Source organism: Caenorhabditis remanei, chromosome III (genome assembly GCF_010183535.1).
Source record: "Caenorhabditis remanei strain PX506 chromosome III, whole genome shotgun sequence".
In the NCBI taxonomy this organism is placed as follows: Eukaryota; Metazoa; Nematoda; class Chromadorea; order Rhabditida; family Rhabditidae; genus Caenorhabditis; species Caenorhabditis remanei.
Genome location: NC_071330.1, coordinates 7,187,064 through 7,213,069, shown reverse-complemented (window position 1 = coordinate 7,213,069; position 26,006 = coordinate 7,187,064). Strand labels below are relative to the sequence as shown.

The 26,006-nt window shown below is 37.2% G+C and overlaps 6 protein-coding genes across 6 annotated transcripts; 2 read left to right on the top strand and 4 right to left on the bottom strand.

Moving 5' to 3' along the window:
- Positions 1–204: 204 nt before the first annotated feature.
- On the bottom strand, positions 205–1,196 carry GCK72_009681 (uncharacterized protein; the record flags this gene model as incomplete). Its single annotated transcript, XM_003113034.2, has 6 exons — positions 205–306; positions 361–576; positions 619–732; positions 813–940; positions 992–1,095; positions 1,147–1,196. The coding sequence occupies 6 exons, from the start codon at positions 1,194–1,196 to the stop codon at positions 205–207; spliced, it is 714 nt and encodes a 237-aa protein (XP_003113082.2).
- A 359-nt stretch (positions 1,197–1,555) lies between these two features.
- On the top strand, positions 1,556–4,707 carry GCK72_009680 (uncharacterized protein; the record flags this gene model as incomplete). Its single annotated transcript, XM_053727487.1, has 15 exons — positions 1,556–1,575; positions 1,619–1,715; positions 1,763–1,924; positions 1,969–2,062; positions 2,110–2,241; positions 2,290–2,573; positions 2,619–2,748; positions 2,793–3,192; positions 3,239–3,347; positions 3,391–3,504; positions 3,553–3,722; positions 3,770–4,124; positions 4,173–4,259; positions 4,307–4,387; positions 4,435–4,707. 15 exons carry the CDS (start codon positions 1,556–1,558, stop codon positions 4,705–4,707), a joined length of 2,508 nt encoding a protein of 835 aa, XP_053587064.1.
- Positions 4,708–10,806: 6,099 nt separating this feature from the next.
- GCK72_009679 (uncharacterized protein) lies at positions 10,807–11,943 on the top strand (the record flags this gene model as incomplete). Its single annotated transcript, XM_003112818.2, has 6 exons — positions 10,807–10,867; positions 10,917–10,981; positions 11,307–11,477; positions 11,525–11,592; positions 11,646–11,778; positions 11,824–11,943. 6 exons carry the CDS (start codon positions 10,807–10,809, stop codon positions 11,941–11,943), a joined length of 618 nt encoding a protein of 205 aa, XP_003112866.2.
- Positions 11,944–12,167: 224 nt separating this feature from the next.
- GCK72_009678 (uncharacterized protein) lies at positions 12,168–13,043 on the bottom strand (the record flags this gene model as incomplete). The annotated part of the gene is made up of 5 exons (XM_003112823.2): positions 12,168–12,324; positions 12,371–12,469; positions 12,515–12,633; positions 12,684–12,836; positions 12,879–13,043. The coding sequence occupies 5 exons, from the start codon at positions 13,041–13,043 to the stop codon at positions 12,168–12,170; spliced, it is 693 nt and encodes a 230-aa protein (XP_003112871.2).
- A 441-nt stretch (positions 13,044–13,484) lies between these two features.
- GCK72_009677 (uncharacterized protein) lies at positions 13,485–17,788 on the bottom strand (the record flags this gene model as incomplete). The annotated part of the gene is made up of 11 exons (XM_053727486.1): positions 13,485–13,622; positions 13,745–13,984; positions 14,034–14,694; positions 14,743–14,912; positions 15,118–15,201; positions 15,416–15,649; positions 15,696–17,045; positions 17,094–17,273; positions 17,322–17,375; positions 17,427–17,618; positions 17,669–17,788. The coding sequence occupies 11 exons, from the start codon at positions 17,786–17,788 to the stop codon at positions 13,485–13,487; spliced, it is 3,423 nt and encodes a 1,140-aa protein (XP_053587063.1).
- Positions 17,789–24,197: 6,409 nt separating this feature from the next.
- On the bottom strand, positions 24,198–25,981 carry GCK72_009676 (uncharacterized protein; the record flags this gene model as incomplete). Its single annotated transcript, XM_053727485.1, has 6 exons — positions 24,198–24,350; positions 24,395–24,739; positions 24,789–25,274; positions 25,325–25,576; positions 25,700–25,825; positions 25,868–25,981. 6 exons carry the CDS (start codon positions 25,979–25,981, stop codon positions 24,198–24,200), a joined length of 1,476 nt encoding a protein of 491 aa, XP_053587062.1.
- Between the last annotated feature and the right edge of the window lie 25 nt (positions 25,982–26,006).

The following is a 26,006-nucleotide window of genomic DNA, read 5'->3' as shown; positions in this document are numbered from 1 at the left end:
ACCATACGGAGGTTCATTTCAATAAAAAAACGCAGAAGAAAAAAACCTAAAACAGAGCAAAAACCGATATCAAGGATGGAAGAGATGGTGAAAACAACAAGAAACAATTGAACTCACTAGAAAACTACTATTTTAAAAAAAACTAAAAACCGGAAAAGAAGAACAAGATTTTCCAAGAAGTGATTAAAAAATTTAAGTGATACATTACTGCGAAACTACTCCAACTTGAGCAGGTCTGATTGGTCTTTCTTTCAAACTGTAGCCTATCTTTGTGCAGACTTCAATATGTCCAACTGGTTGCTTCGCCTGAAAATAGAGAATGTCAATATTTTAGAACAAATATTTTTTAAAAAGACCCACATTAGCTGAAGGGATTTGGAAGACGGCTTCATGAAGGTTCGGATCAAATTTCTGGTTTGTTGGATCAACAGTTACAAGACCATGCTTAGCAAAGGTTTTCGCCAACACGGTCCGTGTCATTGAAACTCCTTCGAACAAATCCTTCATTGCCTTTCCTCCCGATTCTAATTCTTCCGGTTTCACAGATTTCACCGCGATGTCAAGAATGTCAGAGACCTGAGGTACAGATTATCATCACCGTCCAGTATTCCAACGAACCTCAAGAAGATCTTTGCAGAAGGATTGGATGGCAAAAACTTTGGCATCATCGGTTTGCTTGATTCCACGTCGACGAACGTTTTCCGTTTCCGCCAAAGATCGCTGATATTTGTCCTGAATGAATCCGAATGTTTATCATAAGAAAATAAAAAAAACACGCTTTTAACTACGCTTCAAGTAGAATTATGAGATACCTTGTAGTCTTTGCTCTCTGTCTGCAACTCGTCGTATTCTTTTAGTAAAACATCAAATGCGGCTTTTGGGATCAAAGTCTTCTCTTCACTTGAAATCGAGGATAGAACAGATTCTTCGTAATCGGCTCCTGGAAATAATTGCTGTTCAGATGTGATCAATATTTGATTTTATGCCCAACCACTCAATCTTTTTCCGTTTTTCTTGATCTCATAGTTGATTTCTTCCGAAGATTTTGCAGATGTCGCGCTAAATCGTTGTACTCGCAAGTGTTTCTGGGATTTTCTGTAATTATTTAACGTTAATTCAATTGAAGGTCATGCCATTTCAACGTACAACGTTTGCTGGACGGCTGTTCCGATGAAGGTGATCCCTTTACGAAGCATTCTCTGGAAGAAAATAAATTCTATATTTCTCTTTAGAACTAGAAAAAGAAAACAAGGAATTTGTCCACCTAAAACTAGTAAAAGTTTAGATAAAAGTATGTTTGACAGTGAGTTTGACAGAAAATTTCATCATATCGAGAAAGACGCAAGCTGTGTTGCGCGCCACGTGCCAGCTGTTTGTTAGCGTGAAAGGGGAGAATTTCTGCGTCTCCTCGTTTAACGTGATGTACTCAACCTCTAATTTTTACGCGGCAGTTCAAAAACAAAACTACGCGTAACGACGTGGAATTTTGAAAAAAATAGAAATAGAGTGATTTCAGTTATTTCCCTATTCTAATCTCTGATATCATACATAATCGATGCCAAAAACAAGATTACTGTGAGATAAATCATAATATAACAACACCAGCAGTGACTTTCAGTGTCGTAAAAGAACATCTGCTCAAGTACAGAACAAGTGAAGGTGATAGAGATGAAGGGTTTGAAGGTCATCTTGAATGGAACGAAGAGGATCCATTGGTTTGTGGGAAAGTATATTTAAAAAGGGAACGATGTAAAATTTCTAGTTGTTGGAAGCTATTGCATACTTCTACAAAGCTGTAAAGAACAAATACTATTCCGAAGTCCGTTCTTTTCTGGGTTATCTGTTTCCATCAGGTGTGGACGATGCTCGTCTTCCCAATATTCATAGTCTTCTACTCAATACGTCTTCAGAAGAATCATTGAAAGTTTGTATTATGATTGGGGGAAGAAATATATTTCGTTCATTTAGGAAGCTCTTCTTCTTTCCATCGCTACTGGTAGTCGTCCTCTTGTAGAGTTTGTTCTTGCTCTATTTGTGGATTGTCCATATTTTGAAAGAAGTGGTCAGTTTATAGACAATGAAAGCAAGATTTCCTACCAAACCATTCAGGTTGTGCAAACTCTTCCCACTTCCCACCGCATATGACACCACTGATGCTCGCATGTATTCTTAACAACTTCTCAATAGTTCAATGTCTTCTTCTCCGTGGTCATACTATTCAGATTCCTCATTTCTTGACATGTTTGCTTTCCTGCTTTCACATTGTTCCTTCATATTCGATATTTACAGGTGAATGCCGAGTATGCAAACGTCAAACTTTAACCAATCGTTCATCTCCTCTTCTTGTTGACGTCATGCGTGCTGTATCATCTGAAGCATTTCTCTGGCTCGCCACAGTTGATGTTTTTGCTGCTGCATGCACAGTGACACACGATTTGCAACAATTGATAAAGGATGACTGTTTGGAACATGTTGAAATCTATCGTCACCTGGAAGCGAATGTTCAACGTTTTCTAGCTCGAGTGTCTGATCAAGCATGGAGAGTTGAAGAGTTCAATGTGCTTGTTTCTAACGTAAGAGTGTAGAAATAGATCAAATGTCGAATTGATATGTTTCAGAAGAATTACTGTGCTCGAAGAATGTCGGAAATTCAATCACCTCGTCTTCAGATGGCAATGGATTCTGAGATGAGACAATTCACATGTTCAACTAATTCCCAGACAGCTATCAAATCAGTTTTTCGTGCAGGTCATGCAGAGAGATGTAAATTTCAAACCTTATTTTGTGTTTAGATTGGCTCAACTTTGGAAACAAACCAAAACGTGATGCGTGGCGTCTTCTTCGTGCTTCAGTTCTCATGCCAGTTCTTGTTATGATTCATGCAATTTTTCCCAACAAGGGCACCACAATGGCTGTTCCACTTGCAAGATATATTGCTCATGTAACTATGTATTGTTTCTTTTTGACTGCTGCAATTCTTCGTCCAGCTCTCTCCTTCTATCCAGAGCAGAGTGTATTTGGATGCAAGTTTCTTAAAAAAAATATCAACTGTTTCAATTTAATTCCAGACGAAATATCAATAAGACTACTTGAGATATTTATGTACGTGTACATTATTGGACTGTTTCTGGAGAAAGGACTTATGTTTTACCGTGTTGGGAGTGATGTCTTCTTCTCATTTTGGTGGAGATGGTAATTACTTTTATTCTAACTCCCATCTACGTGAAGCTTATTTCAGGTTTGATGTTTTTCTCATATTCTCCTTCCTCACATCATTTGTATTCTTCCTTGGAGCGAATTCGAACAGAGAAGTTTTCGATACTTCTTCAATTGATAGGATGCATTGGGTTTGAGAGCAGCCTCGAGTTTTTCCTAATTAGAAGTTTTCAGCCGTCTGGAGAATTCGCACTTCTTCATGAAATATTTCTGTCGATTTCGTGTGTTTTAGCGATTTCGAAATGCTTCTATTACATTCAGATGATTAAGGGAGTTGGAGGATCTGTGGTATTCACAATGGGTATCATTTAAGAAAATCTATGAAAACTTTTACAGATTTCAATAGGAAAGTGTGTTGGAAAGACGTATACTTATCTTCTCATCATGCTTGCTATCATTATTTCCTTTTCTGTTGGTCTTAACATACTTGTTAGTCCTTACTTGAATCGAAAATCAATCAAGAAAGATAATACTCCGGATAAAATAACAACAGACCAATATGCATCGTTTGTTTTCGAAAGTAGCACAGGGATATTAACTTCAGAGATTTCAGCATTGGCACATCATCGAAAAACCTTTTCTGGTCAATATTCGGATACTTGGGACCTTCAACCTATACTACGGTTGTTGGAAATACTGGAGCTGAAATGGATCCTGTCTCACACAACTTGAATTCTGCCACTCTCGAAATTCTCGGAGCTCTTTACCATGGAATTATTATCATTACCGTACTCAATCTGATGACGTCACTACTTGTGAAAAAGGCTGATGAAGTATTGGATAATGAGGAGATGGAATTCAAGTATACCCGAGCGGCAATGTTCGCTGAATTTGTTTCTTGGGAGATGGCTGCACCTCCCCCATTCAATCTTATTCTAGTTGTTGCTCATCTACTGCATCGGAATGTGGTAAGGTTATGCTCCCGATTACCTCCATAACTAACTATTTTTTCTCAGTTTAAACGCCCATTTCCATCGCCGAATTGGGGAGATAAGCCAGAGACCGAAGAATTCGATATTGAAGAAATGGAATTTGAGTATATGGTATAGTTAGAACCATATAGATGGTATTAAAATTGATAACTTTTCAGACCCTTGCTACAATCATATTCAATCGTTTCTGTGCTTCCAAAGAGTGTAAATTTAAATCAATCTGGAGGACAGAATTCCCGGTAGGATTTGATGCGTTCTTTTTCAGAGATTTATTAATTTATTTCAGAATCAAGATAAAGTTCCGACACATGTTTCCTTCATGTCAACTGGTCCACACTCATTCCCAATGGATAATACATTCGAGGGATGGAGAAAAAGAGAAACTAGAAAAATGAAGGTCCCGAACTATGAAGATTATGATAATATGGGACAAGGAGACAAAAATGTGGAAGTTCCAGCAAAAGCAACATCTGTCCGTGGTCCATACTCTTTTCCCACTACGAAAGTGGATCCACTCGCTTCGAAACAAACAGTAGACAAAGGAATTCCTCCAGTTTGAAGTTTTAAGAGAAATTAAGTTTTTATCGAATAAATGTTTTCTGTGTTTATAAATGTAAACTGTTTTAAAATACAAACTTTGAGAATCCTGTTTTTTTTAGATTGCTTCATATGTGAAATGATGGCCGTGAAGTCTGCTCTGTCTTTTTCAGAATACATCGGTCACCCTTATATCGAATAATTCTGCAAGTTCCAAATATGCCGTCATATTCATAAATCGTGTTAACTATACACGTTTTTACACTCACTAGTCAGTTCGGAATCGTTCCCAATCCAGTTCAAGTTGGCGATCATCGATGAAAAACCGTATCTCTTCTTTTCTTTATCTCCTTTTTTCCTAATCATCTCCTTCATTTTTACACCGTTTTAAGTTGCAAATCAATAATTATGATCGTAAATGAATGTATCGGATGGGCGATTCGATTTGAAATGGATTCAGTTTAAGAGATAGTTGAGATATAAGAGAGATAGAAATAAAGAGAAGTGATAAGTGGGACTGATAATATGATAAGAGAAGACCAGCTAAAAAGGAAGGAAGAAAAGAAGAATTAGATGGATGGATCATTCAGTTTCCTAGTGTTTATTATGTGTGTACGTGTTTATCGATACGTTCTTATCTATTCATCGGATTCATTCAAGATTTTATGCTTCTTAAGAGTAATGTGATTCCATTTGAACATGATTACAGTAAACAAACAGTATCAGTTGCAATGAGTAAAACTGAAAACGTGATTTGACAATTCTAAATTCAAAAACATGTCATTTTGAATTAGAAAACCATAACAATAAGTTTCAAATTAATCCATGTTCTCTGACACATTTCATCCTTATGCCAAACAGATGATATGATAAGCAAGTTTACAGTTTAAACAGTTGGAGGTCAAAGATAACTTATTTGTCGACTGTCTAACTGAAAGTTATTTCTGAAAACATTCAGATTATTCTATTCTTTTTTATCTTTGGTTTTTGGAACAAGTCAGGGATACGCCTTTTTTTGTGTAGTCTAGACAATCATGGTGTGTATCCTATTTCGATAATTTATAGATTTTTGAGAGAAAATAAATTTAGTCTATGAATTTGTTGTAGGGTTACGATATAATTGGATGGATTTGCTATCGATATTGATTCTGATGAATCGAGTGCTCTGTAAGCTTCAGGTCCATTTTGCCATGATTTTTGACTTGCTCTTATCACGAATTTTCTCATTTTTCTAAACTTTTGTTTTTCTTCTTTTTTGACCGCTACTACTTTACTTTCTTTCAAATTCCCATGAGATGCTTCCCACCATTCTCTCTTTCTTTTCTCAGAACCAAATCATGTCAATTTCACATACCAAAAGACTTCTTCTTCTTCCTCGTTTTTCCTCACTTTTTGTTACTCTTTTCCCCTCTAATCCATGTCCATCAATTGTCGATGACGTGTTCCCATTCTCAGTTTCTTCTTTCCAAAAAAGAATTCCCAAATGGCCATGGAAAATGGGATTTGGGAGAGTGAAGACGGACGAGAGGGCTTCCCGCTGGTTACCAAAAGAGGAAAGAAAGTGTTTCCATTTTTATCTTTGGAAAACCCACGTTTTGTTTACAAGTTTAGCACAAAATTCTAGAAAAACCCCGATGAGTCTATAAGTTTCGCATGGCTTGGAAAATGGAACCTACAAATAAATTATATTAAAAGAAGAGACATTTTAATACCACTTTCTCAAGACCAATCAAATGTGATCCATTTACAAAAATAGCGCCCCCTAATTTTCTCTTCCACTTTCTCAAATATCTGGAATGTTGATCTCATTAGTGGAAGAACAGAAAACAAAATGATGATACGAAGAGATTGAATTCATGTGAAACTCATTATTGTATTCCATTTAAAACAATTAACACACTGTTTGTTTTGGCCCCTTTTCTCAAATATGTTTTCTAATCGACATCTGGAGATCTTTTCTTAGTTTGTTTCCAGATAAAACTTTGACCTTTCAGACTTCCAGATGTTGGGAATATGACTTTTTTATGAGCGATTTTAGCGTTAACATTTATATGAACATGGGAGCATGAGAACGCTTTCAGATCACGTTTATGCAATTTTAAGGAAGAAATTAATAGAGGGAACTCACTGTAACTTCGTTCGAGAGATACCAAAACATTTCCTTTCACATCGTTAATGAAAAAAGATCTGATGATTAGTTGGAGTTTCAAGGAGTTATTAATGTAACTCAGAGATGCTTTGAAAAAAATATTCAAACTTCTTCTGATGTAAGACTGACGTACTTGGATATTAAGAATTACTTGTATTCGTGAACATTAACTAGAATATATTCAGCTTTTAAACAATATAAATTTTGCTTGACCCTTCTAACTCAGTTGTTCATGATACCGGAGTAAAAGACGTACCAGATTTAAGGTCATACTCGTTATATTTTCTATTTCTGGAAATTCTCTGAAATGAGTCTTGAGTCTTCGTTCTGATACCTCTGCACTTGAACATTCCACATTTCCACGCCACCCGGTCAGTATCTACTAACAAATTGTCTCTACTCAAAAATTCATGATCCTTTCTTCTAACATGTCCATGGTCCAAGATCATCTATTCCATTCCTTCTTGTTTTCTCTCTCTCTCTCTCTCTCTCTCTCACTTTTCCATACTGTCTTTTCACTTTGACATCTGTTTGTGATTCCGTTTATATTTATTTCCATTTTGACCCCCCGTGTCTCCTCCCCTTTCTTTCTCCCAGAAACACCACTTTTTGCTCTTTTTTCCCGACGGAAGAAGATAATTCTTTGCAATTAGTTCTTACGGGAATAGCTCACAGAGCAAGTTTCAAAGTTCTTTCTTTTCTCTTTTTTTTAAACAGAATCTGACTTCAAAAAACCATTTTTCTAATTAAAATAACCGCACCCTCTCCCTTGTATTCGAGGGGTTTCCTTCCTCCTTTTTTTAACTGATATGATAAGAAAACTGAGATCTAACAGACAATTGATAACAAGTGATAATTGATAGAGAAAGGTTTCTTTTTGTTGTTTTTCTAGACAATACATTCTTCAATTTCATCTAATTTCTGATCAGTTGTCGTACCGTATTGAGATGAAACTGTTTCCTTGTAAGGTGTTTTGTCTAAAGTTCAAATTCTCTCGATCCGTTTTTATTCTATTCAAGAATAATAGGAAGGAAATGAGATCAGAACACGAAAAAAAGAGACAATAATGTCGTAGGAGATGATGAAAAGGTGATAAGAACGGTCTAAAGTTTTTGTTCTTCAACGTTTCCTCTCTTCATAATATCTTCTTTTTCTCTTCGTTTCTATGACGTTTTTGGATTTTTTGTTCCTTGAAGTGTTTGTTTATTTGATAATCTTTCCGTCTTTCTTATATCGAAGATATCGTTCTGGTTATATCGTTTATGACATTTTATACTGGTGCACGTCAAGATGAAATTCAGAATCTGAAGTGAAGTGACCATGGGAACTGCAAAACTCTGATTAGTGTCAAGTTTATATTTCGAAAAGAGACAGATTTTTTGATTTTTATTAGTGCTACCTGCGGCTCGAATTACCCTTGTTTTACCTTGCTGATGTTTTTTTCTTTCTGATATACTAAAGTGTATCTCCATCATTTTTTGATTCTTTCAATTCAAACACCTGTACACTGAATCAGACAAGGATGTAGTGACTGCCGTCCCATTTATCTGAGGTTTCTGATATTAAAAAAAAGCTCTCACTTTCCATTTTCCATTTGCAGAGATAGAAAATTTATCATCACACGTGATAGGAAGAATGATCACCGTTTCAAAATTTCAAATCATCACGAACCAATAATTTGTTTCGTAAAATAGGTGCAATCAGTTCTCTTGTTCAATCAGTTTTAATAGTTTCAGAATTTTTATCATGACACCTCTTAATATTTTTGTTCAAAAGTTCAGTTTCTTCTTTTATCAGAAATCCCATCTCGAATCAATTTCTGTACAATCTCGGCGCCATCTCGGTAACACATTTACTTCTCTTCTAATTTGTCTCTTTCTGATAAACGATTTATAATCACTAAGTCTAAATGTTCTTTTATCACTGACCGTTGCCCTTTGAAGAAGACAAAAAGAAATATATAAATTATTTGAACTGTTGACTACAAAACTATTTTTAGTATGATTTAGTAGTTCCTTATTCTTTAATTTCATGACTAATTCTGTTGTTTAGTTAACACTGTTTGAACTTTCAGTACTAATTATCAACCAGTTTATGAGTTGATAATTGATTGGAAAAGAAAGAGAAAACAATAAATACAATATGAAAAACACAAATGATTGGTCACTTTGAACACTCAAACATGTCAACTAACTGAACTAAAACTGAGTAGTGAGAGATTCTTCGAAAGACTAAGTTCTAGAATTTTTTGTTTCAGAATCATTACTCTCCAGTGAACTCTTCCAGTTTCTTCTTCGAATTCTCACCGCCATTTGTTCATTATCTGTCCTATTTTGTGATCTCTTCTCGTCTCTATTTCTGACTTAACCGCCTTTTTTTCATTTCGTTTCATTTTTTTTTGAGATAGAATGTCTCGGAACTGGTTTCAATTTGGGCGGGGAAATGGTATACACATATGTGACACGAGGAGGGCACCGATGTATGTACAAACAAACATTCCATTGCCACGTCAAAGTTTCGAAACAATTCAATTCGGTTTTTTAGGAGTAAAATGAGACGGAGGAGGCGGGGAGAGCGAGCACTTCTTTGTTAGTTTTTATAGATCTTTTGATTCTCAATTTATGAAAAAATGTGTTGCGAATTGACCAAAGACTATTCTGATGAGCATGCGAGTTCTCAATGTGAATGTGATCATGCTACGGTTTTCAGTTAAAATGGATCCTGACAGTCCACTTAATTTTTGGAAATCTTACTTCCTTCAAATGTTTGTTTTCAGTTTTCCACTATTCAATAAAGCAGGAATATTCCCTTGATTCTGAAACTTTTCTAGCATTTGCTCACTCACTATCAGACCCATATAAAACAGACTATCTGTAAATGGTTAATTTTTAGAAGATAACTGAAAAATCAGCGTTTCATCTCTCAGATAAGTAAGATCATACGTTCAAATCAGAAAATTTAGAACATACGAAAAAACCATCAGACGTAAAATTTTTTACAAAAAAAAGTGGTCAGTGAGCAACTATTACTACGTCAAAAAAGTGTGTTTCTATTTACCGTTCACACATTGAAAAGAATTCATTCTCTTTGTTTAACACAACTTTTTACACATACTGACTTGCTCCAGTAGCCCTACTTTTCTTCAAACTGACCCCATCAAAGATTCTAATTTTCATATTTTCTGAAATTCTGAAATAAATTCAATGCCACGTCATCTTTCCATCTCATTCGTTTTTCTTCGTTTCCTTTTTCAAATTTCCCTATCCATCCATCATTTTTTTGTCCCCAAGTATTTTCGTTGTCATACATTCCTTTTTATTGTCAATATCTTTTTCGCATCCGTCCAAAAAATCATTTTCTTCTTTCGAGTTTCATTCGTTATGTTCATTTCCCAACTCTTACTGTAGCTTGCATTCGAAAACTCAAGAATCATAAATCTTCGGATTTTCGATTCCTCTTCTATTCCTCCTATATTTCTTCCAAATTCGATAAAAAACTGCCAACCATTTCCTATTCCAGTTGCCAACCAAAACGACTAATCGTCCCTCGTCCACCAGTTGATGTGTTTCTGTTTCTAACCGAATTATGTGAAGCGAAAAGCTTTTTTTCCGAAACTTTTTATTCAGAAAACCGAAAAGAGAGATTCTTGTTTCCGAAACAGTTATTCCATTTCATTCATCAAAAAGTTCCCGAAAAAACAGAGTTTCACTTTCAGAACTATTATAGACTCTTTTTCTGGAAAATTGATTCCAAAAGTGTTCGAGAAACTACTCATTCTTGACATACATTTAACGCATTTCAAGTCGTTTTTTCAAACTTTCTTCTCTTAAAAATAGCTTCGTTTCGGGTCAAAATCTCAATATTTCAGTACTTCTACCACCCGGCCTACCGTACTCTTCTGGCTTCTCAAATGTGTGGTTGAGCGGTTTTTTTCTCTTGAATTCAGTTATCGATTCGGTGTGCCAATGTTCTATGAAGGTCCTCCTGTTACTCATCATGATGCTCTCCGCCCTCGTTCACACATATCCTTACAGTGAGTGTCCAGAGCACTTCGAACATTAAATAAAATTCGAAATTTCCAGAACGATCATCTGGATTCGAGCGCCTTCGTGATCGTATTCATCGGAAAAGACATCGTCATCAGAAGGTATTCTATCATTTCCATTCTTCTCCGAAGAAAAAACAGAATCTGTTCATTTTTTTTCTCTTTCGTCTTTGATTCGACACCCACTAAACGCCATCATTATATTTGCATAAACTGAAATGAGAATCCGATTAATCGAAGAATTCTTTCGTTTTCTTATACAAACATCTTCTTTTTTGTCCTTTTTTCCCTCAGCAGGAGGCCTTTTGAAATGAGATTTATTGATGACAACTAGAGAAGAGAAAAGAGAAAAAAAACAGAGAGAAAGAGTGAATCGAAATTTTGAAAAAGAAGAAATAGGGAAGTTAGAAAACAATTATTCTTGCAGCCGTCAGTAATAAACGAGACAGATGAGATATTCGAGATGTCGATGGTCATTCAGAAGTCAGATGAAAATGATGATTTATCGTCGAGAATACGTTCTGAGAAATCAATTCCAAATACGCTGACAACTCCACCTACAGTAACCCATCATAGGCACCATCATCATCATAAAAAGGTTGGAAACGGAGACAACTCCTCTTTAAAAATCTAAAATCTTTTCAGAATCGGCGTGAGAAAAACGAAGAATTGTGTCAGAGTCAACGGAAAATAGTAGAGCTGAACACACAAAGGTAATCAATCGATATCTTGAACACAACGCTGAAATCAATCTAAATTTTTTCAGTCATGAATTCGATCCTCCATTTGTAGTAGAAGTTCGATGTATGAATACCCAATCATCAAATGGAAATATTCTTTCCGGTCAAGAACAAACTTGTTTCAAAGGAATGTTACGATGTGTACAGCAGTATGCTGATGTGAGTATTCGGTCATTTATTTCCAAAATTCATCTCTGATTTCAGGTACATGTCTCTCGTCGTAGTGTTGGTTCCATTCACTGGCATCCATATACAATCTCTGATGTACCCGTATCTTGCCAATGTATGTGGCCAGTTGATAGATACGGTCACCAAGAGTTTTAGCTCTCAAAGTCTAGTCATTTTCCTCGTTTTCACGTGGTTATTGTCTTAAATTGTCAGTACAAACGTTGTCATCTTCTCTTTTCATAACGATAATTTCTTTTTTACAAATTGGTGCGGGTAGCAATGCATTTTATCAATGTTAATGAATTTATGAAAACAAACAACAACAAACAACAAGTTAAAAAAAAACAAAATGAGACAAATTGAGCAAATAGCCAAATATGTTACAGGGCCTTCCTAATTTCAATAATTCGTCTTGGAACTGAAGCAGTGATCACTTTAGTTTCGGAAGCTATTAAAACTCCGCGTTCATTGATAAATTGGCAGAATGACGGAACACTTCCCCCGACTCCGAAATAGAAGAATTTTGCAGCAAACCATCTGAAATAATTGAATTATTACTCGTATAAACTATTTTTCTACTCACGCTACTCCGTCATCTTTGATAGTTGCCGCGACGGCATCATGAAGGTTTTGATAATCGTCTTCGTTGTAAATTGTTTCAGAAGAAAGAATGAAATCAAACCTGAACTCATTCATTCTGATCAACTTTCCCATTTTTTAAACTCACTTTCTACCATTTAATTTGGTTGGAACGTCTTCCCATCCCATTGCTTCTCCTTGAACTATAGCTGAATGAGGATTCTCTTCGAAGTTTGGTACAGTGAAGAACTCGATAACTGATGCGTTCTGAAATAATGTGTTTTTTGAAAGTTTCAGAATAAGTTTGAGAAACCCACGAAATCCTGAGCATAGACCTCTTTTGCACCATTCATCGCAGTTAGAATTGAAGGAAGAGCTGCTCCACATCCGAGCTCCAAAACTGATTTTCCCTCGAATTTTGTTTTGTTTTCTTCGATGAAATCGCATAAATCAATAGTGCATTCCCAAATCTGAGAAAGAATGGCTATTTCCGTTGGAAAGCTGCTTTAAACCTTGAATCCTCCCTCATATTTGTGCACAGTGATATCCGAAACTCCCATATTTTCCAACTCGGTTTTGTATCGCTCTTCTCCGTTTCTTTCGTCGATTCCCATCCGAATTTCGACTTCATTCAGATACGAGATTTCACGACCACTCGTTAGTTTCAGAACATTCATCTTTGAAGTTTCTGATTTGATCGTTCTGTTGTGAACATCTTTTTCAGGTATTAACAGCAATTGGAAAGCAAAAATCCACAGACTAGGAAGAAAATACATTTGATAATCTTTATTATAATTCGCTTTCTGTATGTACAGTACATTTATCACTTTTTTAAGACAAAAATAGCTAAATAATCACAGTGGGGATAAAGCAAAGCAATATATGAGGGAATAATGGCATTTACATAACGGCTTTGTAGCAAAAAAAAACATCTGGGATATTTTACATCTAACAACCGGTAGAAGATATCAAATAATTAATAAATTTCTAATGGGGTTAATCTAATATCGAAGCAAAAAGTGAAACATATACCTAATTTTTGATAATCAGAAAATTACGAGGCAGAATAGGTAGGATTGAGCAAAACTGATAAAAATATCAGGTAGCTGCGTAGAAGGTTATCTGTTCAAAGCATGACTGACTGTGTCACCAACTGCAGCTGCCCAGCTAGCTTGTCGTGACTCTTCACTGCTGATGACTTGCTTCATTTGAGAATCATCGAAACGAGCAACTGTTCCAATGACACGAGCGAGAGTCTGTAAATTGATATATTGTGTCAAATATGGAAGCATAATATTGAAGAGTCATCAGCGTAATTGAAGATTCACCAATTTCTCAAACGTCATGACGACAAATGTTCTCATGTAAGCTAACTCACCACAGACTCTTTTCCTAGTGATTCTCTACTTGTCATGTACCGATAAAGAACATTTCGTAGATATTCTGCCTCAGCTGGATCAGCAATTCCATGTAATTCCATCGATGGAGTTTTTGTTTTGATTGCGCTACCATTCGAACGGGATCCTTTGTCACTTCGTGATACTTGCATTCGTAGATCATCAGCTTCGTTCAGAGACGCGTCAAGTTTCTGTTTGAGTGAAGCAATCTCTTCCTTGTACTGAAAATGCATAAATAAAAAAATCGCTGGAAACAATTTAAAAGCTTACCGAAAATTCGCTTCTCTTGTCATCGTCATCCAGCTGCCTCGAAACTTGAAGCTGACCGTTTTGAGACGATTCGCCCGAAGTTTTGAGACGGTTTAGTTCTTCTTGGAGATTATCAAATTGTTGATTTTTCTCGTTCAGTTCGTTGTACAATTGTTTCACTTCTTTCTGTAGTTCACGAACCACTTTTCTAGAATCTGTATCAGCTTTTGCTGCCTTGCTCTCATTAGCTGCTGTTAGTTTTTTGACTTCTGATTCCAACCCTTCAATCTTTTCAGTGAGTTCTTTCGCTTCTCCTTCGAGCATCTCCTTTTCCACTTCCCAGTGACTTTTCTCTTTCTCAGACGCTTCTTCTTTTAGTCTCAATGCTTCGTTCTCCAAATTGGCAGTTTTCAAAGACTCTTCGAAACTTCTCAACCGTTGTTCTGACTCTAATTTTGATTGCTCGGTTGTAGCTTCTAGACTCTTGATACGAGATTCAACAGCTTCTTCCTGGAATTTTTGAGCGATCTCATGTTTCTCCGCTTCCGCTTTCAACTTTTCTTCAAACTGGGACTTGATCTTAGAGATTTTATTGTCAGCTTTCAACTTCAGCTCGTTATATGCAGTCTCCTTTGTGTCTAAGGCTTTACTCGTTGCCTCCAACTCTTTGGCGAAAGTTTCTCTGGAAATTATAAATATCATACTATTGATTCTTTCAATGAAATTATACCTCAATCGTATCTCTTCTAATTTTTCATTCTCTCGATTAGCAGCAGCTCTTTTTTCTTTCGTCTCAACTTCTTCCAAATTCATTTTTGTCTTCTCCACGGTTGCTTTTTGAACAACAAGCTCTGTGTTTATGTTAGAGAGTTCGGCACGTAAATCGGAAATTATCTTCTCCTGTAATAGGAATTTTTGAAAATGGATAAAAATTAATTAGGGAATTCTCAATCAAACACTGCATAACTAATAAATATGTTAGATTTGTGAAAACGTTTTCTTAAATGTATTTTAATAGAAGCATAGAAGTAGTTCAAACACTGGATTGCGATTATCTAAAAGCTGAACTGGGAATTAAATCCAAATAAACTCAAAAAGTTCAGACCTTCGCGATGAACTCGACACGCATCTTCTCATTCAAGTCGTTAAGTTCGCGCACTTTTTGTTCCTCAGTTGATGTTTTTTGAATCTAAAAACAGGCTGTGTGAACAAGAATAACAGGATGTGAGGATAGTGCATGCTTGACAAAGGTTATATTAGTTGAGTTTGTGCGAATAGACATTATCAATTGTAATCGTCCACAAATCCATTATTGGAAGGTTAAAGTATTGTTACTTATTATTAATTGAGCATATTCTCAGATGAGTGGAAAGATCGAGTCCCACAGTTAAAATCCCACTTACCTTCGCCTCTTCGTTCTCTTTAATCTTCGCTTTTAAGTTATCTACTTCTGCGCGAAGTGATTCTGTGATCTGTTCAGCAGAGCTCGAGCTTTGAGCAGCCTGTTGTAACTGAACACGGACTGATTCAACCTTTTCTTCTTTTTCAATTTCCATCTGCTGCAATCTGGTTTGAAGGTCGATAATTTGGGCAGATTGCTGTTCTTTTTCAGACAGAGTTGCAGTCAGAACATTGATCTAAAAAAGCTACGTTTTATGTTGTAATATTGGTTATTTTCTCTACCTCTTCAGTTAAAGCTTTTTCATTTTGCTCTCTAGCTTGTATTTCTTTTTCCAATTTCTCTAACTTATCTTTCAAAGTTTCATTGAAAGACTTCGAGTTTTCTATCTCGACATTCATTAATTGTGTATTTTCGGTTGCTGAATCCAATGAAGATGTTAGAGATTCAACGTTCTGTTGGAGGTTGCGAATTTCTTCGTTTGCAATGTCAAGTGACCTTTGCATAGATTGTATCTGCACCGATTCTTCAGAAGACTTCAACTGTTCCTGTTGCTCAAGATCCGAAAATTTTTTTTGAATGGTTTTGGAAAACTCGTCAGATTCTTCTAAAGCCTTTTGGAGTCGTGCAATTTCATCATTTGATGATTTTTGGAGATTTTCTGCTTCATTGAGGGACGTACGAAGTTGTTGAGTTTCTTCGGAATGCTTGGCCGAATGAGAAGAGATTTGATTAGAAATTTCTTGAATTTTAACTTCAGAGGCTTCCAAAGAGGAATTTGAAATTTCGAGCGCAGTTGTGAGGGTGGTAACTTCGGTTTTTAATTTTTGGATAAATTGTTCAGCTTCTTCAAGTGAATTTCGGAGCATTGAAAGTTGTTCGGTATGCTTATCAGTCTCGGAGGAAACATTAGTTGCAGCATTCGTGAGTTCCAGAACTTTCTCTTCTGATTTCTTCAATGCTGCTTCAAGATTTTGAACTTTTGAGCATACGGTTTCTTGTTGTATTCCGGAATTTTTCACAGCATTTTCAAGTTTCTCAATTTCTGCACTTTTCTCCGCTTCTTTTTCTTTCATGATCTCCTTCAGTTCTTCGAGTTCTTTTAGAAGTTGCTTCCGAGCAGAGTTCATCTCTTCAGAAGCATTTGTAATCTTCCTCATTTCACTCTCCCATGTTTTCTGTAGATTCTGAATTTCCTCTTTTCCAGCGTAAAGCTCTTTTTGAAGTTGTTGGGATTGTTCACGTAGAGCTGCCTTTTCTTTTTCGCTTATTTCGAGTTCTCGCTTGGCAGTCTCCAATTGTTTTTTGATTTCCGTAACCACTGCATTTTCGTCTGATTCTAAAGCTGCTTTTAAATTTCGTTCGTTGTTGACATCTTTGTTGAGGTTTTCAATCGTAACTTGTGCTTCTTCGAGTTGTTTCTTAAGTGCTTCTTCTGATTCTGCGCGTGTTTTGAGCTCGGCAGTCATTGATTCTTGGAGATGTTGCTTTTGAACGCCAACTTCGCCGAGGTTCTTTTCCACGTCCTCAAGCTTCTGCTTCAACAACTCCACAGCGTCGTCTTTCTGTTTCTCCGAAGTGACAAGTTGAAGTTTCAGCGAGTCAACGAGGTCAGAAAAATCTTTGAGAGATGTCTGAAATTCTCAATTTGTTTGAATTTATTAAAATATGATATCACAAACCTCCGAACTGTCCAGTTTTACATTAACCGCATCTAATTCTTCTTTAGCATCACTCAATTCTTTTTGAGACACTTCCAACGTCTGTGTCAACTCATCGATAGCTTTCTGATATGACGCCATTTCTTCTTCAGATCTCTCCAACTTTTTGGTGACATTTTCAAGAACTTGTTGCTCTTCAGCCTGATAATTAAATGTGTTTTATTGTAAAAAGACCTCAGTGATAATTACCAATTTTTCCAAAGCTTTGTTAAGTTGTTCTGCATTCTCTTGTTCCTTTTCTTTCTGAAAAAAAAACTTGACTAGAATTAAAACATTGCATAGGAATCTATAAACCTCAAATGCTTCTTTGTCACTCGCAACTGATTTCTTGCTTTCTTCTAACTCTTTTTGAATTTGTTCAGTTCTCTGTGCAACATCATCGTACTTTCTTTGTGTTTCTTCTCTCAATTTTTTAGCTTCGTTCAACTCTATTTGAAGTGCATCACATTTTTCAAGCATTTCTTGTTGAAGGCGAGATAGTTTTTGCTGAAATTAGAATATGAAAAAAAAACTACTTTAAAAGATGGTAATATTACCGCCATTTCATTTTTCTCCTTATCGGCTTGTTCCAATGTCAAGGTCAGCTCTTCACATCTTTCAGTCAAAGCTTTCTTTTCAATTTCGAATCTGTAACAAAAAAATTTGATCTTCAGCATTATCGTTTGATGAAATTTAAAATTCTGTGTTTGGGGAAAACAAAGTTAGTGGAATGTGGTTTGAGAAAAGCAATGAAGGGCGATATTTTTCACTCATGCATCAAAACTTTGAACAAATTGTTTTGATAGACAGGAATTTCTTCAGACAAAGAAGATTGCTCTTTTTTATTAGTCTGGACAGCTGTTAACTTAATTTATCATTTAACCTACACGAACTAAAAAAAAGTGGATTAAACTATTTTAAAATAATAATATAGGAAGCCTTTGATTTTCATACAGGTTCCAGTAATGAACTTAATAATTTTTTGCTTTTACGGAGCACCCATCAATAAGATATCGGGGTCTAGAATTCCTAAAGTCGGGATAAAAATGACGGTTAGCTTTTTATTATTTTACATGTGTAATTCGAGGAACGCAGTGGGGCTCTCCGCGAAAAAGTACTTAAATTCTCATATATGCAAAATCTATGCAGTTCATTACTAGAACCTGAAAATTCTCATGCTCCTGAATAAACCAAAAAAGAAACAGAGACGCTTTTCACGAAGAACTGGCCGTGAAGGAGGAATTAGATGGAGCTCCTAGATAAAAAAAAATAATGCAGTGCATTTGCGACAAAACGGCGACACAAAAGAAAAAAAGACGTGATGTGCTGCTGCTACTGCTCATCACTGAAATTGAAAAAGAAAACCGAAGAACTGAGAGAGGAAAAGAGAAGTAAAGAAACAATTTTGGCGACATTCCTTTCCAGAAAATGGAGGAAAAACAAGAAAAAGAGTGAAGATGCACATTTTCCTCACTATAAACAACTCTACACGAAACAACTGCTAATTTTGGTTCATTTTTGCAACAGATCATCAGTGAAACATACGTATACTGAAATATAAATCTCCGTGGAGTGTCCCATGACAGCTTGAGATACGTTCAGTAATATTTTCTAAATCTCTCTCACTCTCTCTACGGACCGCAATGGATATGGGATTGGATTACTAATCAGGATAGAGGAGGAGACTTACAAAGAGTAATTGAATTGAGTTGATTCAACTCTATTATGCTTTGTTGTGAAGAAAATTTTGGGGTTTTCATGAATATTAATTCATTTTGTATTTTCTAAGAAACTACTGCGTCTACACATGCAACACAATACAGTGCATAACTACACAAGTTTTGTGTGCAACACAACAAACATAAACAACCAAGAATTCAAACAAGTATATTTCACACAAGGCATATCTATTGTTGTGACTAGAGGGCAGAGCTGTGCGGAAGTAAAATTTTCAAAAAAGGAAGTCGGAAGAAGGAAGAAGGAATAACATTTTCAAAAAGGAAGACGGAAGAAGGAATAAAATTTTCAAAAAGGAAGGCGGAAGAAGGAAGAAGGAAGTGAAAAAAGGACAGAAGTCGGAAGTAATTTTTTCAAAACGGATGTCGAAATTTGTCATCTTGTTTAGGAACATACAAACAACACGCGTCGGAGCATCGTTACTTGGTGGAAATTCGAAAATTAGTATTTAAAATTTCAAATATATTACGAAAAAGACGTAGGAAGTAAAATTTCAAAAAAGGAAGACGGAAGAAGGAAGAAGGAACGAAAATTTTCAAAAAGGAAGAAGGAAAAAGGAAGAAGGAATAAAATTTCAAAAAAAGAAGAAAGAAAAAGGAAGAAGGAAGTGAAAAAATGCCTGGAAGAAGGAAGAAGGAATTCCGCACAGCTCTGCTAGATGGGATTGATAGTAAATGTTAGAATTGCGATAGTGACAGTCAAGAACCTAATTGAGATTTCACATTATGTTCAAAGATTTTTTCAGAATAACTTTCTTTCTAGAATATCACATACTCCAAGGTACGATGAGACTCCGTTTCCTGCGTTTCGAACTCGACGGTGGCGATGTGCTCGGAAGCGACGGCCCGTTCTTCGTACTTTTCGCGCCACTTGTCACACTCGCAGACCTTCTTTTCGAATCTGTTATTTTCAGGCGTTTTCAAACAAAATTGATGCAATCAATAGGACATTCGGACCAGCCGACTCCAAACAGAAATTCATTTCTACTTATCAAACTTATACTCTTAACTTAATAACATAGTAGTGCAGAAGGGGAAATCTTATTTTACTTAAATCATTGGAAAATAATTTTCCTATACACTAACTTTCGAATTAAACTAACCCAAGTTGATGTTGTAAGAACAATTAACATCCTTAATAAACATATATTCAGTTTTGAAAAATTATGCTCGTGTCATGGACGTAAGTCCTGACGTCAACCCCCGTTTTCTAGAAGGTTCTCCGACCGAGAATACTACTGATAAGGAGTGTATAAAATGCTCCTTGTCAGAGTATTCGAGGTCGGTTTTTAATGATTCTTATCTTTTCTTTACTTTTGTTTGATGAATAAATCTATAGAAATAACGCAACGTGTTGAAGAGGTGTCTTATCGAGATATAACCGCTACACACACAGAGGAAGCCTACGGTTCTCATCGAGAGATGAGAAGGTTATTCCGCTAATACATGATAGTCCGGGTCTGTACAACCCCAACCATCAAGTATTATTACATGGAGGTTCCACTCTTCACAGAAGTATACTGCTTCTGTGGAACTCGATTCTCAGAATTCGAGAGTGTGAATTACTATTCCAGCCTCTAGAACTTTCAAAAGTGACTAGGCCTAGGAATATCCATAATCTAGCACTAAAAGTTTTATTCAGTTTTATGAGGTGGCCACCTACTTTCCTGTAACACCTGTAAAAACCAGAATTGCAGAAGCTGAAGTTTGGAAAGAAAACAGAGAACCCAGGCGGAAAGTATACACAGTATGCGCAAACGCGGAATCGGTTCTTTCAAAAATCGACTTGGAAAAATCGGCACTGTCAGAAGACGGGAAAAGGAGGGTAAAAACTCTTATCACGAAATTCCAAGACGCTTTTGTAGGAATGGATGGAAGAATCGGAAGGTTCAAGGGAACTACAACCCACTATATTGAACTCAACGATAACCATAGAATTCCACAGTCGAGACCTTATCGGCTAAGTCCGGAACAAAGGCAGAAACTGGAAAAAGAAATAAAGTTTATGAAGGAAAATGGGTTGATTGAAGAATCAACATCACCATACACTTCACCTTTGTTAATGATCCCCAAGGCAAATGGAGATATTCGAATAGTGATAGATTACAGAAGACTGAATCTTATCACGAGAAGTCGAACTTATATCATGCCTAATACCTTGGATATTACCGAAGAAGCCTCAAGAGGAAAAATCTTTTCGGTATTCGACATAGCCCAAGGATTTCATACCATCCGTATGCACGAAGCGCATAAGGAACGAACCGCTTTCTGCAGCCACATGGGAGTATTTCAGTATAGATACATGCCCATGGGATTGAAAGGAGCTCCGGATACGTTCCAGAGGGCAATGTCGGAGGTTGAAAAACAATTCTCGGGAACAATGATCCTCTATGTGGACGATTTAATTGTCGTCTCTAAAACAGAGGAACAACATATCCGAGATTTGGAAGAGTTTTTCAAACTTATGATAAAAATGGGTTTGAAACTCAAAGCAGAGAAATCTCAAATCGGGAGAACTCGTATCAGTTTTCTAGGATTCATCATTGAAAATAATACGATCCAACCGAATGGAGAGAAAACCGAAGCCATTCGAAAATTTCCCACACCCAGAACATTGACGGAAGTTAAATCGTTCTTGGGCATGGCGGGATACTTTCGAAGATTCATAAAGAATTATGCAATCATGGCAAAACCTCTTACCACGCTCACCCAGAAGGATGTTGAATTCAAATGGGAAGAGAAGGAGGAGAAGGCTTTCGAGGAAATCAAGAATGCTTTGATGTCTCCGCCAGTACTCACCACTCCAAGAATGGACGGCGACTTTGAGATGCATACAGATGCATCAAAAGTTGGTATTGCCGCAGTCCTATTACAGGAGCAGGATGGAGATCTGAAGGTTGTAGCCTACGCAAGCCGACCAACTACGGCGGTGGAACAAAGATATGTAGCGATAGAATCCGAAGCTCTCGCTATAACTTGGGGACTACAACACTACCGCCCGTACATCTTCGGGAAAAAGGTCAAGGTGGTAACAGACCACCAGCCTTTGAAGTCCCTCCTTCACCGAAAGGAGAAGGAAATGAGCGGGAGACTTCTCCGACATCAGGCCATCATTCAGATGTATGACGTCGAAATAGTCTACCGTCCGGGGAAAGAAAACCCACTGGCGGATGCACTATCGCGACAACGGAGTGATACAGACGAGCAGGTAACCGCTATCTGTCACCCGGAAGCGGAACAGGAGTCCAGGGATCTGAAAGAAATTCAGAACAACAGCAAGTTGGTCCAAAACATCCGTAAGAAACTTCTCGAGGATTCAGACGATACCGAAACACGAAAATTGCGTAGCAAATTTATGTTGATTGACGGTATTGTTTACCTCATTCCGAGAAGAGAAGGACAAACTCCGCCAATATTTATTGAAGGAGGAAACCCAGAGACTAGAAACCTTATCAGGAAAATTCATAAGGCAAACAGTCATATTGGGCCAGCCAAGATGATTTTCAAAATGGAAAACATTGCTACCTGGAATGGCATGAGAAAAGAAGTAGAGGAGGTTATCAGGGCATGTGAAAACTGCCAACTGAGAAAGAACCCACCAGCTTACACTCATGTGTTACCATTAGGAAACTGGGAGATCCCTGGAAGACCATTTCAACGAATTCACGTTGATGTGATGGGACCATTACCAGAAACCTATCAAGGTAACAGACTGATCATTGTGGCAACGGATGCTTTTTCAAAATTTGCAATTGCAAAAGCAATTCCAAACCAGACAGCAGAAACCACAATCAAATTCTTCATTGAAAATATCGTGTCAATACACGGTATTCCAGAAGAAGTAGTTTCAGATAGAGGACGTAACTTCACTTCCGAAATTTTCGGAGAAGTTTGCAAAATCCTCGAAATGAAACACTCACTATCAACATCATATCACCACGAAACAAACGGAGCAGTTGAACGACTGAACCGTACTCTCGAGGAGATGTTGACACTTTCTACCGAAAACCCAAAAAACTATTCCAATTGGGACGAGAAATTACCTTTGGTTATACACGCGTATAATGCGGCGTATCATTCCACCGTAAAATTTCCCCCGGAATATATCGTTTTTGGGAGGGTGACCGTATCACCGGCTGATATCATGTTGAAAACTCTTCGACCTTGCTATCAGAACGATGATGATCTGGTAGAAAATTTAACCGAATCCATCCGTCAATGTCATGAGCTCGTGTCGAGAACACTGGAAAATTCTCAAAACGAGACTAAAAAGACGCATGACGCAAGGAGGAAGGTCGCCGAACCTGACTTCCAAATTGGAGACAAGGTAGTGATAAAAGACCACACAGCGGGAAAACTGATGTATCAGTTTGCAAGACCGGTCATTATCACTGCTACTACCGCGTCCACGATCACAGTGAAGACTGAGAGAGGAAAACTCGAAACAGTTCACAAGAATCGCGTGAAGAAGTTCATCGAGGAGGATCAGGACGAGACTACAAGAACAAGCCGCAACAGTGCCACGGATGCTGAGGAGGAGGAATGCTCGCCAACACCAGGAGACAAGAGAGGTCGTCAACCAAGGACTAGGAGAACCAACAGTGCGGGAAGTATTTTGGATCACCCCACGCAACAACAACGACGACGTTTCACTGTACATGGGGAGCCGCATCAAATGCCAGAACAAGCAGAAGGATCCTTGGAGCAGTCGACACCCACCTTACTGGACAATGCATTGCGACGCAGTCGACGTATCCAGCAGTTGCCGGCAGAACATACATCTTTCTAATAATTCTTTTATTTATTTATATTTTTCTTTTTAACGCCCGGGACGAGCTAGTCCTAAGGGTGGGGGATGTCATGGACGTAAGTCCTGACGTCAACCCCCGTTTTCTAGAAGGTTCTCCGACCGAGAATACTACTGATAAGGAGTGTATAAAATGCTCCTTGTCAGAGTATTCGAGGTCGGTTTTTAATGATTCTTATCTTTTCTTTACTTTTGTTTGATGAATAAATCTATAGAAATAACGCAACGTGTTGAAGAGGTGTCTTATCGAGATATAACCGCTACACACACAGAGGAAGCCTACGGTTCTCATCGAGAGATGAGAAGGTTATTCCGCTAATACATGATAGTCCGGGTCTGTACAACCCCAACCATCAAGTATTATTACACTCGATCACATTACGTACAACATATAAATCAACAAAAGCAAGGGTAGGAACCAGGAGTAATTTAGAACTCAAAAAGGGGTGAAAGAGAACATTTATTTTAAGTCTCATTATCTCTAAATTTCTGGTTTTCGGGTGCCAGCATGCTCTTACACCGTTTCCCGAGATTCAACATAGATCAGCGGCAAATAAAATAAACTAACTGTTCTTTCGCTGCGGCCAACGTCTTCTCAGCTTCTGCACGATATATATCGAAACTTGTAATATGTTCAGCTATTTTGACTTCTAAATCCGTTCTTTCCGACTGTGCCCTGCTCATCTCGAGTTTCAGCTGAAAAATTGTTTTTTTTTCTTTAAATATGAAGGACTGCTTACTGCTTCAACATCTTCTTTTTGCTCATCAAATTCACTTGATTCTTTGGCTTCCAATCGTACTTTGTATGTTGTCATTTCCAACCTCATTTTCTCTACTTCTTCTTTTAAGCGTTCAATTTCTTCATTTAGTTCCGATTCTAAAGAATTTCTTTTTCTTTCTTCCTCTTCTAAAACTGCTTTCACTCCTTGTGTCTTTGCTTCTGATAGTTTATCAATCATTTCGTTCTTTTCAGCTTCTAAAGCCTTATTCATCGCTTGGACTTTCTCAACTTTGTCATTCCACCTCTTATTTGCGTCAGCATCTTGTTGTTCCAGAACGGCACACTTTCGTCTCCATTGTTCGATCTGAAATGAAGATACATTCGGAAAACTATTATTACAGAATGGTTCGTACCTCAGTGTCCTTATTTTCCAAAGCTGCGTGCATTTCAGCCTTTGTGGTAGCTAAAGTAATTGCGTGTTGTTGGTCACTTTCGTTTATGCGATTCGTCCATTCTTCTTCCGTTTTCTGAATTCTTGCTTCCATCTCTTTGACACGTGGATTTTCATCTTCATCGACGTTAATGAGTTGTTCTTTCTTCTCTTGTTGTAATGCTTTGATTTTTATTTTACACTGCTCAAGCATTCGTTTGTAGTCTTCACATTTTTTCTCCAACTCTTCAGTCCCACTGGAATTTCCAGCAGAAGCTTGAAGTTTTTCAGCAAGAACTCGTTTTTCCGATCGGAGCTTTTCCACTTTTTGAAGACAGTCGTCTTGTGTCTTCTCAAGAATTCTCTTGGTTGCATTGACTTCGTCGACTAGTTTGTTGTGGCGGTGGACTGCGTCACGATATTTGGCTTTGTACGTAGCAATGCGTTGTTTCAAGCGAGAATTGTATGCCTAAAAAGAATTTAAAAAATAGAACATTCATTATGATAAGATATACTTACCGGATCATTTGTGGATCTAACTGAGAATGCATCACTAGATACGCTTTCAGAGTCGGAAGGTATTGTTTCAAAGGCAGAAGAAAGTGCATTCGGAATCGATTGGAGAAGTGCAGCCAAAGTGCTCTCATTTGAATGAGTTGAGTCTTCGGAAAGAGAACGACGTCGACGGTTAACAGGTGAGTCTTTTGAAGCAAGACCAAGGCCAAGTAAATCAGCTTCCGGAATTTCAGACATTATTGCTGATGAGGACTCCTGCAAAATGATTTAGTTGTTACTGTTCTCAAGTTAACGAATAAGAAATACAAAGTTTCCAATATCAGACAATCTTTCAGTCCTTTTTTAAATGTGTAACTTCTTGAAAATTTGAAATCTTACCATGGATGTTTCTGCAAGATCATTATTTTTAGTTTCTCCCGCTTCTGTGTTAGTTGTCCCCGTGACAGTGTTTAGGAATCTTTTGGAAATGGACGCAGAGGCATCACTACCAGTTGGCTGATCGTTCTATAAAATTCGGTTGAAGGGCAAAATAGAAATCATAATTACCATAGCCTGTCTGTATTGCCCAACTTGAGCGGCTATTTGTTCCGTATATTGTTGCGCTGACTGCTTCAGCTTTCCAGCTTCATTATCCAATCGGTTTTTTAGGTTTTTGAACATCTGAGCTTGTATATAAATTATTTTA